The following is a 15,262-nucleotide window of genomic DNA, read 5'->3' on the forward strand; positions in this document are numbered from 1 at the left end:
TGGACAGCACTTACTGACTCACAAGAAAAGCAGTCCCAGAACACTTACAATGTTTTTATTCTAAATTGCCAACAAGAACCTTGACAGAACTTGACAGAATTTTAAAAGAATCCCAATTTTGCACAACTTCCCTTACTTAAAATCACCCATTTCTTCACCTCCCCCCCTTAAAACCCATCACCCCTTCCAAAGGGTTCTGCTGCTGTTTCCCAGTCTCTGGAAGAAACAGAAACAGCTTCCCAGATCATCACCTGCTATTTGACAGGTGGAACAACAGAGACTTGCCTGTTTTTCCTGTTCAGGGGGTGTTAACAGGGCCTGGGTTTGAGTAGGAAAGGTTTCTGAGTACCTGTAAATTAATCAGTCTATTTATTTAATAAAAGTAACCAAAGTCACCAACTGAAGGTAAATTAAAAAAATCACTTGGGGAAACCTCTGGCAACCAAGGACAGTTTCACATGTCCAAACGTTGCAAGAAACATGTTATGCAGCAAAAGCCAAGTGTAGAGAGTCCTGCCATCAGGTCCAGAGCAGGTCTGTCATCCACAGGAGCTCTCCTGTCCCAGATAGGGAGGCACTTCCTGCTGGGAAAACACCTTCCAGAGGGATGAGATGTCAATACTCCAAATTCTGGAAAGGACAAGATACATTTTTGGCATGAGATGGTGAAAGACACAGCAATTTCCCCCACTCCCCCAAGGGACAGTGGCCCTTGCAGAGGCAGCACTTGTCCCCTTGGCAACAAGGCTTATTCAGCCCAACCCTGTGGTGAGTGCAGAGCCCCTGCCTGTGCAGGAGCCCTGCCTGCAGTGCCCCTGCCTGTGCAGGAGCCGTGCCTGCAGTGCCCTCAGAGCACTGGCTGGAGCTGCTCCCAGAGGGAATCAGGGCAATCATTCCTCAAAGTATCTTTAAGCTGCTGCTTTGCTGCTACTGGCAACTACTAGTCAGTGTGATTTCAGCACTGGACACTTCCACACAGGAAGCTCCTTCCCAGGTGGAATTTGAGAGCTTTTCCCCCCAGTAGTGCTGGTTTAAGCAGCCTCAGTTCTGGCTTAGCTGGGCCTGACAGTGAGCAGAGCACAAAGCAAGGAAAGTTTGGTTTAAGTCAGGGGGAGGGTGCAGGGTGAAAGGGGATGATGGAGATGGTGTGGAGGGGCTTGTTTAGAGAGACAGAGCCAACGTGGCCAAGGAGTGGTGCTGCCTTAACTTGGATCACAGGAATGGAGGGCTGGGAAGGACAGGGAAGAGAGAACACACAACACAGGATGCATCCAAGAAAGCACACAGAGGATGATCCAAGCAGCAGATTCCCTCAGAAGCTGCTCTCAAGAGGCAGGTGTTCAATACAACCCCTCCTGTCCATGGGAGCCACAAAGCAGCAGAGATTGCAGGAGCTGCCCCAGCTCTGGAGGTGACACAGGTCAGTACTCACAGCCCTGCAGGACACGGTGTATGGGAGGGTCTCAGGGGCCCTCATCCTCGAGGGCAGGGAGTTGGTCTGGCCACTGGTGGTGCTGCAATGGAGAGACTTTGGTTACTCCTCACAAACGCACTGGGTCACACTTCTGCATCTTCCCACAGCAGGGCTGTGGGGGATGGTGCTGAGGAGAGCTGTCTATGCTCCAAACACTCAAAGGGTTTCCAGAAAGTCCCAGAGGTGGAAGCAGACAGTGCTGCTGTCAGTCCTGATGGAAGGGGAGGACATCATGGGTGAGCTCACAGAGAACTCGGAGCTGCCATGGGCAGGACTTTGCTGAACCTTAAAGGAACCCACTGTTGGATTAACCTTGAACTCTCTCTGGCAGCTCTGGTGGTGCCACCACATCCCACACCCAGCCCATGATCCCGATCCACTGGTGGAGCAGCAAAGCAGCCACAGCAGCTCCTTCTGTTCCCAGCTGGGCACTGAGCTCTGAGCTCCCCCAGCCCAAACTGGGATCACACTTTGCAAGGGGTAGGAGGGGAGGATTCTGCAAACACAGGGCCCAACACCAGCACACCTGGCCAGGCCCCAGGTCCCGCCTGCCAGGCTCCAGGAGCTCCCAAGGACTCACAGGGACCACAAGGTGCCAGCACCTTTCTCCCCTGCACACTGGCCAGACACCCATCAGTTCCTGCACACAGGACAGGAAGAGCACCCTGCCACAGGCACACAGGAGCAGTATCTGTGCTCCTGAGGGCTTCCTTCTCTGGTACAGACCAGGCACAGGAAAAAGCAGGTCTCACTGAACCAGCAGCCCAAGAATACTGGCTGTCCAGCATCCCTCCTCCCAGGGTGTACAGCAGCAAAGGCAGCTCCTGCCCAGCATCCAGGCAGGGCTGGGAGGAGGCTGCAATGTTCCTCTAAACAAACACTGCTTTCTTTGCAATCAAACTCGAATTCCCTACCTGTTTATGGCAGAGTTGGGCACACCCCAAACAAAAGCAGACTTAGACGTCTCCGACACCTCTGTGAAGGGAAACAGATGTTATAGCTCAGAACCAAGAAACTCCAGTAACCACTGTCAGATCATTGGCTTAAATGGCTTCCCACTGCCAGAGGGCAAGGTTAGATTGGGAATCAGGAGGAAATTCTTCCCTGTGAGGGTGGGGAGGCCCTGGCACAGGTTGCTCAGAGAAGCTGTGGCTGCCCCATCCCTAAAAGTGTCCAAAGCCAGGTTGGAGGGGGCTTGGAGCAACTTGGGCTAGTGGAAGGTGTCCCTGCCCATGGCAGGGGGTGGCACTGGATCTTCAAGGTCCCTTCCAACCCAAACCATTCCAGGATTCTGCAATCAGGAATCTCTGTCATATTTCTACAAGTTCAAAAGGGAGGCAAAGTTGATCTATGATGGATGTGTTTGCTGCCATTTAACTGAGGAACTCAAAGAGTTATCTATCATGTTTCCATTGCCATCACTGCACATATGGTAGAAAAGCTTATATGGGAGGAGGGGATGTTTGGAAATCCCTCTCCATGGCAGCATTTTAGACTGTTCTCCAGAGCAAGACAAGCCTGCTGGGTGGAGAGATCCATGTTTTTAGGAATGAGCATAACCAAGGTGTCCTACAAGGGAGACCTGAGTGAGCAGCATCCCTGGCCTTGTGGAGGACAGGACCAGAGAGGAGGCATCAGTGTGGCACAGGTCCTCACCTGTTTCCCAGTCTTCATCACATGGAGGTGCCTGCCACGTGCTCCCATCCTTCACCTGCTCCTGTGGGGGCTCACAGAACCTACTCACTTGGGGAAGAGAGAAAACACAGTGACCTCCAATCCTTAAATCCATGGAAGCTCTGGCTCGAGCTGTGACACATCCCTTGGCTGCAGAGGAAGCCCTGCCCAAGGCAAACAGGTTGGGGACAGCCAGGGACTGAGCTGAAATCCAGCAACTTTGAGTTTGCCTTTTTCAAGGAACAAGAGAAGACTCTGCTCCCTGAAACTCTGAGCAGGAATGCTGGAGCAAAGGGGAAAGCTGCTGCCATGGATGCAGGTATCACTGCTGGCCTCAGTGCAGCTCTACAGAAGATAAAAAACTTCTGTCTGCTCTGTAGTGTGGCAGGAGTTACAGGGAGATCAGCTCTGAAGGAAGAAGGGCCCGTCCTTGTGGTCATTAAAGCATCCCAGCTCCTGCCAGAGGCACTTCCTGCATGGCTTTTGGTAAAACCTTTCTATTCAACAAGCCTGGTAACAAAATATGCACAAGGCCTACTCAGAGCATCTCAAGAAACTGCCTAAGAAACCCAAGCACATAAGATCAACTTTCTCCAAGGCTGGTGTGTCACACAGAACCACAGACAACAGTTTGAATCCCACTTTTTGGTTATTCCACAATTCATCCTTACACCAAGAAATGTCAGTCCCCAGGGTGAGCAGACACCTGGGAGTAGGGAGGTTCTCTCACCTACATCTTGCTCCATGAGGGCTTGGTCGCTGCACTTCATGATGTGGTTGCTGAGGTCGCCCCGAGGCACCAGGTGACGAGCATTGAACGGGCACGTGGCCAACTTCTTTGCAATTTCTGGGTTGCTCTGGGCAAGGGAAAAACCAAAATCATCTGCCACATCACTTGTAAGTTCACTTATCTCTTGTTAATCCATAGGGCAAAAAAGCCACTGGGATATTTGTGGTGTTGCTTTAAAAAAATATAAGCCAAAACAAGAAATCACAATGTCAGACACTCCCTAAAAACCCACAGGGATTGTTCTTCCAAACACAAGTCACTGAGCCACCTTTGACTGAAGTGGAACAGACTCTCAGTCAACTCCCTCCAGTTTTCTGGTGATAGGGCTGCAAGGGGTTTAAAGCACAAATTTTAAAGCCATCAAGGGAGAGACATTAGGTAAAGGTAACCTATTCAGATGTATTTTAAATAAGCAGGCACGAAGGCAGAGAAACTCCCTAAACCTTTCAGAACAGCCAAGGAGTTGGCAGTTTCCACCTGGATTCTCATTCCACAATTTCATCCCAAGCACCAGTTCTAGTGGCAGAGCTCAGCTGTCACTACAGTAAATTATCTCCTCCAAGTGATAGAGGGTTTACTGGGAAATTAGGCTGGAGAGCTGAGGGGGTTTACCTGGAGAAGAGGAGGCTCCAGGGAGACCTGAGAAACCCTTCCAGGGCCTAAAGGGGCTCCAGGAGAGCTGGGGAGGGACTGGGGACAAGGGATGGAGAGACAGGACACAGGGAGTGGCTTCCCACTGCCAGAGGGCAGGGATAGATGGGATGTTGGGAAGGAATCCTTCCCTGCGAGGGTGGGGAGGCCCTGGCACAGGTTGCCCAGAGAAGCTGTGGCTGCCCCTGGATCCCTGGAAGTGTCCAAGGCCAGGCTGGACGGGGCTTGGAGCAACCTGGGCTAGAGGAAGGTGTCCCTGCCCATGGCAGGGGGTGGGACTGGATGAACTTCAAGGTTCCTTCCAACCCAAACCATTCCATGACTGCAGGATTCTAACACAGTTCAAGCCAAGAGGATCCAACTTGCAGTGTCCCCTTTGGGGCAGGACTGTGTCCTGCACAGAGCCATGGGGGGCTGAGGGAAGGGGAGGCATAAACTGGATTTTATGCATAAGGTATGCAAAGGAAGCTCCACAAACCTCTCTCAAGCCAAAGGGACAATCTCCACCCACATGTTTACCACTGTGGCATCTTCAGATGGATAACCCAAAGCCCTTCTCCTGCTAATTACTCAGACACCAACTGTGTCTGCTTGGTGATCACTGTCTCACCTCATCCTCCTAACCAGGAAACTTGTCAAAACTCTCTGCTCATCAGTCAGGACAAAGCCAACCTGCATGAACATTTACTTGCCAACACTGTTCACCCAGCTCACATGCACGCTCTTGCCAAAATCTGCAGGGGCTCAACAAGAAAATTTCAACCCTCCTGAATGCTTGGTACTTGCCACTTACCTCTGCCCCCACTTCCACTAGTTAATTAATATTTTTAAGGCTCCAGTTCCACCAAAATGATTTAATTGTATTGATACCAGGACACAGAGCCTACAACTGCACCTTAACTGGAAGGCATAGCACTGCTCTACTGGTTTAAAAACACACTGGCAAACTTAAAAAGGGACAATCAGGTTTCCAAAGGTCTCAGGAAAAACCCAAATCTCAGGAAGGTTTAAAGAAACCCAACCATGAGGACAACAGAGAAGGAATGCTTCCTGTGAAATAATTTGTATTCAAATTCCAGATAAAAGACAAAGAGGGGAATAAACCTCTCCTAAATGTGCTGAGCCCAGGACATGCAGTTTGTGCCAGATGCCCATGAAATAGTTATCAGCAAAACAAAACTCCTCAGCCCTGCTGTGCAGCTGCATTCCCAGCACTGGAAGAATGAACTGCAACATCCCAGACCTCCTGCTCTGAGGAGCCAAGAGGGGTGCACAGAACTGTGACTGAGTCCTCTCTCCAACTGAAAGTGGAAAAATGTATCTGATCTCCCTGTGAGCTGTTGGAAGGGACCAGAATCTGAACTAACCATGAGTAATCTCTGTCTCCTTCCAACAGAGCCAGACTGGTCTTGTGTGAATTAATGGGTGCCTGAAGCTGTTACTAAACACATCATGAAGTTCTATGAAATAAAGGCTAACCAAGGCTGTTTGTCAGGAACTGCAGCAGGAATGAGAACACACAGGGCATGTTTCCATGCCCAGAATCCCCAGCCCCTGCCCAGCTCACCTCCTTACACTTCACAAGGTGGTAGGGAAAGCGGCAGGCTCGGATCTGATGCTGTTTGACAAAGGGACACTGGATCAACCTCTCTGGGTCCAACAAATCTGATGGAACAGAACACAGGGAAAAGCACCTGGTTACAAAGACAGGAATCACTGACAGTGAAGTGGGGAAAAACCCCACCCCACCACACCAGGGTTGTGGTCTGACAGAGTCAAACCAGTTGCTCTTAGTTTGAAACCACTCATTAAGGCAGGCACCTGATTTGCATAAGCAAATTAATTAAATGCAGAGTTTTCATGACTGGAACATCAATCAAAACAGAGGAGAGTCAGTAGCACTGAGTGTAACTTTTTCAGTTCCCTTATTAGGAAGGAAAGCACCCTAACTCCAAGGGAAAGCCAGGAGCACTTTTCCAGCTTCCTAGAGGAGGATCAGTGGGATCACAACACACCCACCAGCACCTTCAGGAGCTGAACCAATTTTTTTTCCATCAACAGCTCATTTTGCTGGAGGAAGAACAGTAGGCAACTAAGTTTCATTTCAGAGGAAGCCCAACATAGTTCACGTCACTCAGAACGAAGTTTTTAATATGTCATGTAATAATTTAGGAGCTGAGGAGTTACTAAACCAGCAAAACTACTGAAGAATCAAAGCACTGAACAGTGAAGCAGTGTGACTCCACACATATTTTTTTGTCTATAAAATATATTAAAATGTAAATATTAATAAAACCTCACACCTTCCATATTCTCAGTGAGGAGGAGGCAGCCAGGAGACATGGGATACAACACCAGGGAACCAGACCAGGCTGCTCCATTCTTTCTGGTCTGCCACTTTTGTTGCTCAGGCTTTTAGGACATTCAGGATTTGATTATGCAAGAGGTAAAACAGCTCTAAGTTTCCAGCAGCTGTGCTGCTGCCTCTGAGCACCTCACCTGCATCAGCCCCTCAGGGCAGGTGAGAACCAAACTGCCTCTGCACTGGCCCAGCTGCCCCTGGAAGAGCAACCACAAGTGGCTCTGTCACCGAAAAATAAACTAAAACTCTCTAACACGGTAGTTTCAGTATTAGAAAGCAGGTGTTTATTTTGGCACAGGGTGCCTGGGGAATGCTCCTCCTAACACACCAGTTTATATCTAGGGAACTAATACATACTCATCAGAACTCATAGGTATGTGCTAAACGCTCCCGAGAATTCTTTTACATATTTAAATCACTTCTCGGAACTCATTTACATTAGAGTAGGGGCCTTCTGAGGGTCTTTGGGGAACATCTCGTTCCTCCAATTATCCTTTTCAGGTCACAAACCTCCTAAGCAGTTTCGTCTCCTTGAACATATTCCAACTGTGTGTTCCGGCCACGAACACCGTCTTATCAGCCTTGCTCAAGGCACAGTCTTTGTTCCCACGGCTAAAATAGCCACTTGTACACATTAACCACTGATATATATATATCTGATATCAGATATACATTATTTATCGCTGATAAGCAATCACAGGATTGAGCACTGTCTGTTAAAGGAATTCATAAGACTAAATCGGGCACAGTCTTTATTCCCGGGGCTAAAATATCACTGATAGATATATGATATCAGATATATATTATTTATCACTGCTAATCACAGGATTAAGTACTGTCTGTTAAAGTTAAAGGAATCCACAAGACTAAGCACTGTTTGTCACAGATTTTTCCAGGTTTCTCTCTGAACTGGCTCCACATCAGACGTGACCGAGGGCGTTGGCAGTGAAGAGAAGGGGACACCCAAAGCCCAACCAGCCCCAGAACCGTCCCGGGCAGGCGAGCAGACACAGTTTACAGGCGGCTGAAGCGAGCAGAGGCACCACAGCGATGCCCCGTGCACTGGGGTCTTGTCCCTGTCCCGTGCCCACCGCATGGAAACTCATCCACAGCAACCCCCGGCCCGCCCGAGCCCCCGGCGGGAGCCGCTTCATGCCCCTTCCTGCCGGCCGGACCCCACCGGCACCGGCAGCGGGACTGGAACAACCGAGGGAGAGCCCGCGGGAGTGAATCCCATCCCGGCTCGGGCGCCGCGGCGGGGACAGCCCGCGCCCTCATGGCGCCTCTCCGGGCCCTGCCCGCAGCCGACTGCCCCCCGTGTGCCTGCCCCGGGCAGACCCTGAGCTCACCCATGTCCTCCTCCAGCTCCATGGCGGGTCCGTGTGTCCGCTCCCAGCCCGGCTGGATATCTGCGGCGTCCCGCCGCTCCGCCCTCCCTTCCCGCCAGGCCGCGGTTGCCGGGGCAACGCCGCCATGAGGGCCGGCCCGGCCCGGCCCCGCGGGAGTGGGGCGGTGTGGGCTGTGCAGCCCAAAGGCGCGGGTTCGCGTAGAATGGGTCGCGTTCAGGGTGCTGTTGTTTTTAACTGGACCAGCTGCAGGCTCAGGCTCTGGCTGTGAACTGACCCTGGACGTCCTTTGAGTCAGAATCATCAAGGTTGGAAGAGACCTTTAAGATCAGCCAGTCTGGCTGTCACCATCATCCGGTCGCTAGTGGTGTCCCCCAGGGATCAGTGTTGGGGCCAGTTCTGTTTAATATCTTTACTGATGATTTAGATGAGGGGATGGAGTCCACCATCAGCAAATTTGCAGATGACACCAAGCTGGGGGAAGGCAGGAGGGCTCTGCAGAGGGACCTGGACAGACTGGAGAGTTGGGCTGATTCCAACAGGATGAGGTTCAACCAGGCCAAGTGCCGGGTCCTGCCCTTTGGCCACAACAACCCCCGGCAGCCCCACGGGCTGGGACAGAGGGGCTGGAGAGCAGCCAGGCAGAGAGGGACCTGGGAGTGGGGATGGACAGGGAGCTGAACAGGAGCCAGAGTGTGCCCAGGTGGCCAAGAAGGCCAATGGATCCTGGCCTGGCTCAGGAACAGTGTGGCAGCAGGACCAGGGAAGTGATTCTGCCCCTGGACTCAGCGCTGGTGAGGCCACCCCTGGAGTGCTGTGTCCAGCTCTGGCCCCTCAGCTCAGGAAGGCCATGGAGGGGCTGGAGCAGGTCCAGAGAAGAGCAACAAGGCTGGTGAAGGGACTGGAGCACAAGTGCTGTGAGGAGAGGCTGAGGGAGCTGGGAGTGTTGAGCCTGGAGAAGAGAAGGATCAAGGGAGACCTGACAGAAGGTTGTAGCCAGGTGGGGGTCAGTCTCTTCTTCCAGGAAGCAGCAGTAGGACAAGAGGGCTCAGTCTTAAGCTGTGCCAGGGGAGGTTTAGGTTGGATATTAGAAAGAAATTCTTTACAGAGAGGGTGATCAGACACTGGAATGGGCTGCCCAGGGAAGTAGTGGATTCTCCGTCCCTGGAGGTTTTTAAGATGAGACTGGATGTGGCATCAGTGCCATGGGCTGGGAACCACAGTGATAGTGGATCAAGGGTTGGACTTGATGATCTCAGAGGTCCTTTCCAACCCAGCTGATTCTGTGATTCTATGATTCTATGAAAGTTGTCAGGAAGAAATTCAACCCTCCAACACTACCTCTGAAGTGTTAGTGAGCCAGACATGACTTTATTCTGGCCAGAGATAGGTAGTGAATCATCCCAGTCACATAGATCCTTTTCAAGACTTTTCATGTATTTATACATTTTAGCAAACAAATTAACATTCATTGGTCCTAATTTGCACAATTCTCATAATTTAATTAGTATTCTATCATTCACTGGCTAATTTGGTCAACATTCTTTGGTACTCTTATCATTCTTCCTTAGACAGTCTCCAACTCTCAGGGTATAGTATCTTTGCTAATCCCCTCTGTACCTTCTGGTTACTCCAACACGTCTTTGAAGGACCATAAATTTAAGACCCCAGATGTTCAATCCTCAGCTCCCTCAAGCTTCATTTATTGAAGCTTATCAGTGCTAATTCAGAGAAACTCAAAGCTTCGGTGATTTAAAGATCAAATTGACAAGAGTCTGTAAGAAAAAAAAAAAGAACCCAGCTAACTGCTACCATTAATTAAAATTTTAGGAAAGTGATATCATTTCCAACACAACTGTCCACCCAGTACTGCCACTTTAACCCCTAAACCACATCAGCCAGACACCTCTTGAACACCTCCAGGAATGGTGACCCCACCACCTCCCTAGGCAACCTAATCATGAGCCTGACCTCCTGAACAGTGAAAACATGTTTTTTCTAATATCTAGTGTGAATCTGCCCTGTCTCAGCTTAAGGCCATTTGCCATGGTCCTCTCACTTGCCAGCATGGTAGAAGACTGAACCCCCTCACTACAATGGCCCGTCAGGGACATCAGGGAGTTTTAGAGAGTGAGAAGGTCCTCCCTGAGCCTCCTCCTGTCCAGACTAAACAAAGCCAGCTCCCTCGGCTGCTCCTCATAAGACAATTTATTTTGGCTGGAGTGGAGTTGATTCCCTCAGTAATTTCCCAATAGCTGGCACAGCGCTGTGCTTTGGTGTTGGTATGAGAAGGACATTGATAATGTTGCCCACAAAAATTGGACTTGTTGCATGCTGGATTTGTGCCAATAAGTACACACTCCAGAGAAACACTGATTATTTATTTCAGAGCTGCCTAAGCCTGGGTGCTCAGTGGTATCCCACAAATCAAGCACAGCAACTATCAAAACTTTTTACTGTTTATACATTTTAGAAAACAAAGGAATTAGTGTTCATTGGCTACAAGTTACATAGTTCTCTTATTAATTACTATTCTATGATTTATTGCTTAATGATTCTCTCAATCTTGTGCTTTTGGGTCGGTGGGTTTCTTGGGTAGGTGGTCAGGATCTGCCCCTGCCAGAATTACCCTTTACCCAGCTGGAGCTGATTTCAGCACAGTTGCTGAGTTGGCTTTATTTGTTTCTTCATCTTGGGAGTTCTGCCAAATTTCTGTGGGATGTAAATCCTGCATTCTTTGTGCCCACTATCAGTGGTACATCCTTCTTCCCAAGCTTTGTTAACCTCCCCCTAAGTCTGAGATCGCTGAAGCATGTCCAGCCCTAAACCTTAACAAAGCAACTCTAACAACAAATAATTTTTCTAACACCTGGACATCACTTGGAGCTTGTTGACTTCCCTCTGTTTCTTGGATTAAATCTCCCTTCTTGTTGATTAGGCTCGAAAGTATTACAAAGATGCAACACTACAGAACATCCTCTCTTAAGAAAATTTTACATGTCCCACATTTTACAACAATAACACACTGATGGTTTGGGTGCTCAGCCGTGTTTATCCCGTGTCTGGGGCTGTTCTCGTTCCAGGAGCAGCAGAAGCCAAAGCAGGAGATAGGAGGGTTCAGCCTCCTGCAGAGGCTGCCACTCTGTGAGATCAGAGCAGCTCCTGCCTGCATGGGCAAGGAAAAAGACCTCAACAAGGTGTTAGAAGACCCAAGACCAAAAACTGGACCAAGAGAATATGTTGAGGGGCAGGTGCACAAGCCATAAGGGCATCGTTGCCTGGGCATTTCTTTGTTCTGGGTGACAGAGGCACCAGCTCGAGCTGACCTGCTGTTGTACCACTCTGTTGAAGTATTTATTTTTGTAAATCTTGTGCCTACTACTCTGCTTTGGGACACCAAGGGTTGAGCTCATGGTTCTGCCTCTACTTCACAGAATCACAGAATTGCTAAGGTGGGAAAAACCACCTCTGGGGCCGTTGAGTCCAACCATTCCCCCAGCACTGCCAAGTGCAGCACTAACCCACGTCCCCAAGTGCTATATCCACATATTCTTTGAACACTTCCAGGCATGGTGACTCCAGCACTGCTCTGGCCAGTCTGTTCCCGTGTTTGACCACCCTTTCAGTTGTGCTGGTTTAAAAGTTAACCAGCAGGGGAAATGAACTCAACTCAAAGGAGAGATTATAAGTCAGAATAACAATTTATTACAATAATACAGTAAGTACAATAATACAAACAAACAATTGGTCTCAACCCACAAAACCCAAATGTATAACCCAGTACCCTGGGGCCTGAACAAAGTGGTGTTCCTTGGGCCCCGTTTGAGTCCAAAGTAAAGGGAGAGGGGAAGAACCTGCTGGTGGGAGAGCTGCTGCAGTCTGGCCAGAACTGGTGATCGCAGTCCAGTGGTGGTCTAAGTCTGGTTGAGAGCGATGAGATGCAGCCGTCCTCTGGATCCCACGAGTGGGTTAAAACTGTTCCAAGACTCCAAGATTATATATCCTCCAGTTCAGGCAGGAATGTTCAGTGCTCCCCTCAGGGCGGGGAGTTCCACAAAGGGTGTGAGGACAGAAACATCCTCCTATCTCACAGGCCTCTTAACACCTAGTTTATAGCCTGAGGAGTCAGGCTCTATGGGCAGAGGGTGTGAATAGTCTATTGACAACAATAGTCTAGTTTCTGGGAAATGACATGGAAGGCTATAGAATACAGTTTTGGGTTACACCCACCATGATGAACTGGTCTTCAGCTGTCCTAACTAGGACACAGTGAAGAAATTTTCCCCAATATCCAACCTGAACCTCCTCTGGCACAACTTAAGGCCATTTTTCACTCACCCTGTCCCTTGTTCCCTGGGAGCAGAGCTCTACCCCCCCTGGCTCCCCCCTCCAGTCAGGGAGTTGCAGAGCCAGAAGGTCCCCCCTGAGCCTCCTTTTCTCCAGGCTGAGCCCCCCCCCCTCCCCCCCCCCCTCAGCTGCTCCTCCTCAGATTTGGGCTCTAGTTGTTTGTTCTCTCCTCCGTGACCAGTACAACCCACCTCTCCTCAAGGCAATGGTCCTTTCTGGGAACTGGCTTCAAATGAGGAGTCTCGTGGATGTGAGCAAAAGGCACGGACCTTCAACCCCACTAGAAGGTTTCCCACTGTTTTAGTTAGAAGTTACAAACCAAGATTTTCCTGTCTGTGGCCAGAAATTTGCCTAATTTAATTGCAGCAGATAACTGAAGACTTACCAGTGCTCTCTGATAGCAACAAGAACAGAATCAGCTTAAGGAACAAAAGGTATTTTATGCCTGATCCTTTCTCCCCATGCTGGCACAGCAGCATCCAGAGCAGGAGGAATCCACTTTCATCCCCTCCTCAAGAACCCTGTGGGGTTGCTGCTATTCCAGGGCCTAGCACAGCCCAAGTTTTTCAACCAGTCCCAGGAGTAGCCCCACAGCTGTTCCATACACAGTCCACTGAGGTCAAGAGGACATTTATGGGCAGAGGATCAACAGAGCTGGGAGGAACAGGAGGAGTAGTAGACACCTTCCTCACCTGCAACTGAGAGTGTCTGAAAAGGGCTCACTGCACTCTCCCATGGACTCCTGGTGGGATGTCTGCCAGATCCAAGGGAGAGAGATTCCCTACCCCTGGTGCTCCCTGAGCTGAGGTCTCCACTCAGAGCAACCTTTTTTCCCTCTTTTAACTCAATAAACTTCTGCTGCATCCCAGCTCATGTCTCTGTGTCATCCTTTCCCCTGAAGACATTCTCCTAACATGCCCAGGGGAAATGGTGTTGTCTAGGAGTGGTTCTGGGAGGGGGTTGTTGGAAAAGGCTGTGCAGTGTTTGTCAACGCGGTTTCGCAGTGAGGCTACTCAGTCAGGAATTGTGTGTACCTGCTGGTTTTTAAAGGTCTCTGTCTATTTGGGGATGGAGTGACCAGTGAAGTTCAATGTCTAACATCTGTTTGTTGTGCTCACCTTGTCTTTTGCCTTGGTAAGCTCATCCCTGTAACACAAGCAGTCCGAGGGAGGAGGGATGAATGTGTTATTGATAAGACAGAGGGAATACCTTCCCAGGAAAGCCCAGGAGATCCTGTCCTAGCAATAGCATTGAGGATCAGAGTTGTGGGGTGAGGTGGAAATAAAAGCATGAAAACAGGAAGGGAACATACCACCACACCATCTTCAGGAAGACTGTGTCCCAAGAGCTAGAGGCCACAGGTTTGTGGTCTTTAAGTTGGTGCAGGGATGTTTTTTGCAATCCTTTGTTTCCCTCAATGAAGCATTCCACAGAGCTCCTCACACTGCCTGTGTCCTCACCGTGAAGCGGAGCCCCCCTTCCTCATTGCTGGCCTTACCCCAGTGGGCAGAGGCACAGGCTGGCCCAGGGTCTGTAGGATCATTCCATAGTCAGGGTGGAAAGAACCTGCAGAGATCATTGGGCCCAACCCATTGTTCCCAGCTCAGTCAGCCATGACCATCCAAGGAGGGCAACTGCACAACCTTCCCAAGCAATTATTCCACTGCTTCATCCTCCCCTCGATGAAGAACATTTTCCATCTATTTAGTCCCAGCCTCTCATCTTTCAGTGTGAGTCCAGTGTCTCTAGTCCTCCAGCCATGCACTGCCACAGTGTTGAGCCTGGATCTGTCTTCTGAGGCACCTCACCAGAGCTACTCCAAATCTGCTCTCAAGTCTCCCCCTAAAGCCTCCCCTTCACACTCAGCAAGTCTCATACCCTCAGCATGTCCTACTCAGGGAGGTGCTCCAGCTCCTCACAATCCTGGAAATCTTCTGCTGAACTCCCTCGGTCAAGGGCTTTCTTGTACTACATCTTTCCTTGTGTCAGAGCAGAGTCCTGGATGCCACGAGGTGAGTGCTGAGCAGAGCAGCATCGTGGCTCCCATGGATCTCCTGGTCACACTCCTGCTCACACAGCCCAGGGGGTTCAGGACAGTCCTCGGGGTCTGGGCACATTGGGCCAGTGGCTTCTATTCTCATGGGGTCACTGCAGGAGCCCCTTTCCCTGGCCCTGCTCTGGGGCTGCTGCTTGCCAGGGGCTGAGGGAGGTGTCAGCACTCAGGGCTGGGGGGTCCCAGTCAGCTGCCATTGAGGGCTCTGGGTGGACACGTGTCCCCCTGCTCAGCTGTGTCCTGCAGCAGTTCAGCCACTGCCCTTCCTCAGCTGCTCCTGGACAGCCCTTTGAGACACTCAGCCCATACCCGCTGCCTCTCTTCCTGCTCTGTGTCTCCCTGGGCTCTCTCTCCCCAAAAACATTCCCAGGAAGGCCTGGGCACAGACAGGGAATGAGCAGGGCAAGGGGGAGATGCACAGGCTGGGGGCCTGTGTGGGTGTGTTTAACCCAGTCAGCGCTGAGCACCGAGCAGCTCTGCTCTAGATCCACTGTCCCAGTGGGATGGGGGAGAACTGGGAGAGCAAGAGAGTGGGATACCCTGGGTTTGAGATCAGGGGAAAACA

At 50.4% G+C, this 15,262-nt stretch overlaps 2 protein-coding genes across 2 annotated transcripts in view; one reads left to right on the plus strand and one right to left on the minus strand.

The window, feature by feature from the left end:
- On the minus strand, positions 1 to 8,525 carry LOC127461697 (gametocyte-specific factor 1-like). Its single transcript, XM_051769723.1, has 7 exons — positions 8,301 to 8,525; positions 6,157 to 6,254; positions 3,879 to 4,005; positions 3,131 to 3,217; positions 2,389 to 2,449; positions 1,433 to 1,514; positions 1 to 630 (listed from the first exon to the last, which is right to left on the minus strand). Exons 1-7 carry the CDS (start codon positions 8,320 to 8,322, stop codon positions 616 to 618), a joined length of 492 nt encoding a protein of 163 aa, XP_051625683.1. The 5' UTR covers positions 8,323 to 8,525; the 3' UTR covers positions 1 to 615.
- Positions 7,391 to 15,262, plus strand: part of LOC127461718 (feather keratin Cos1-2-like) — a 20,918-nt gene continuing 13,046 nt past the window's right edge. Inside the window, exon 1 of the mRNA XM_051769761.1 lies at positions 7,391 to 7,950. The gene's annotated coding sequence lies outside the window, so the exon portion shown is untranslated. The remainder of the gene's footprint in view (positions 7,951 to 15,262) is intronic.

Source organism: Manacus candei, unplaced genomic scaffold, assembly GCF_025592945.1.
Source record: "Manacus candei isolate 608988 ecotype Guabito, Panama unplaced genomic scaffold, ASM2559294v1 h1tg000112l, whole genome shotgun sequence".
In the NCBI taxonomy this organism is placed as follows: domain Eukaryota; kingdom Metazoa; phylum Chordata; class Aves; order Passeriformes; family Pipridae; genus Manacus; species Manacus candei.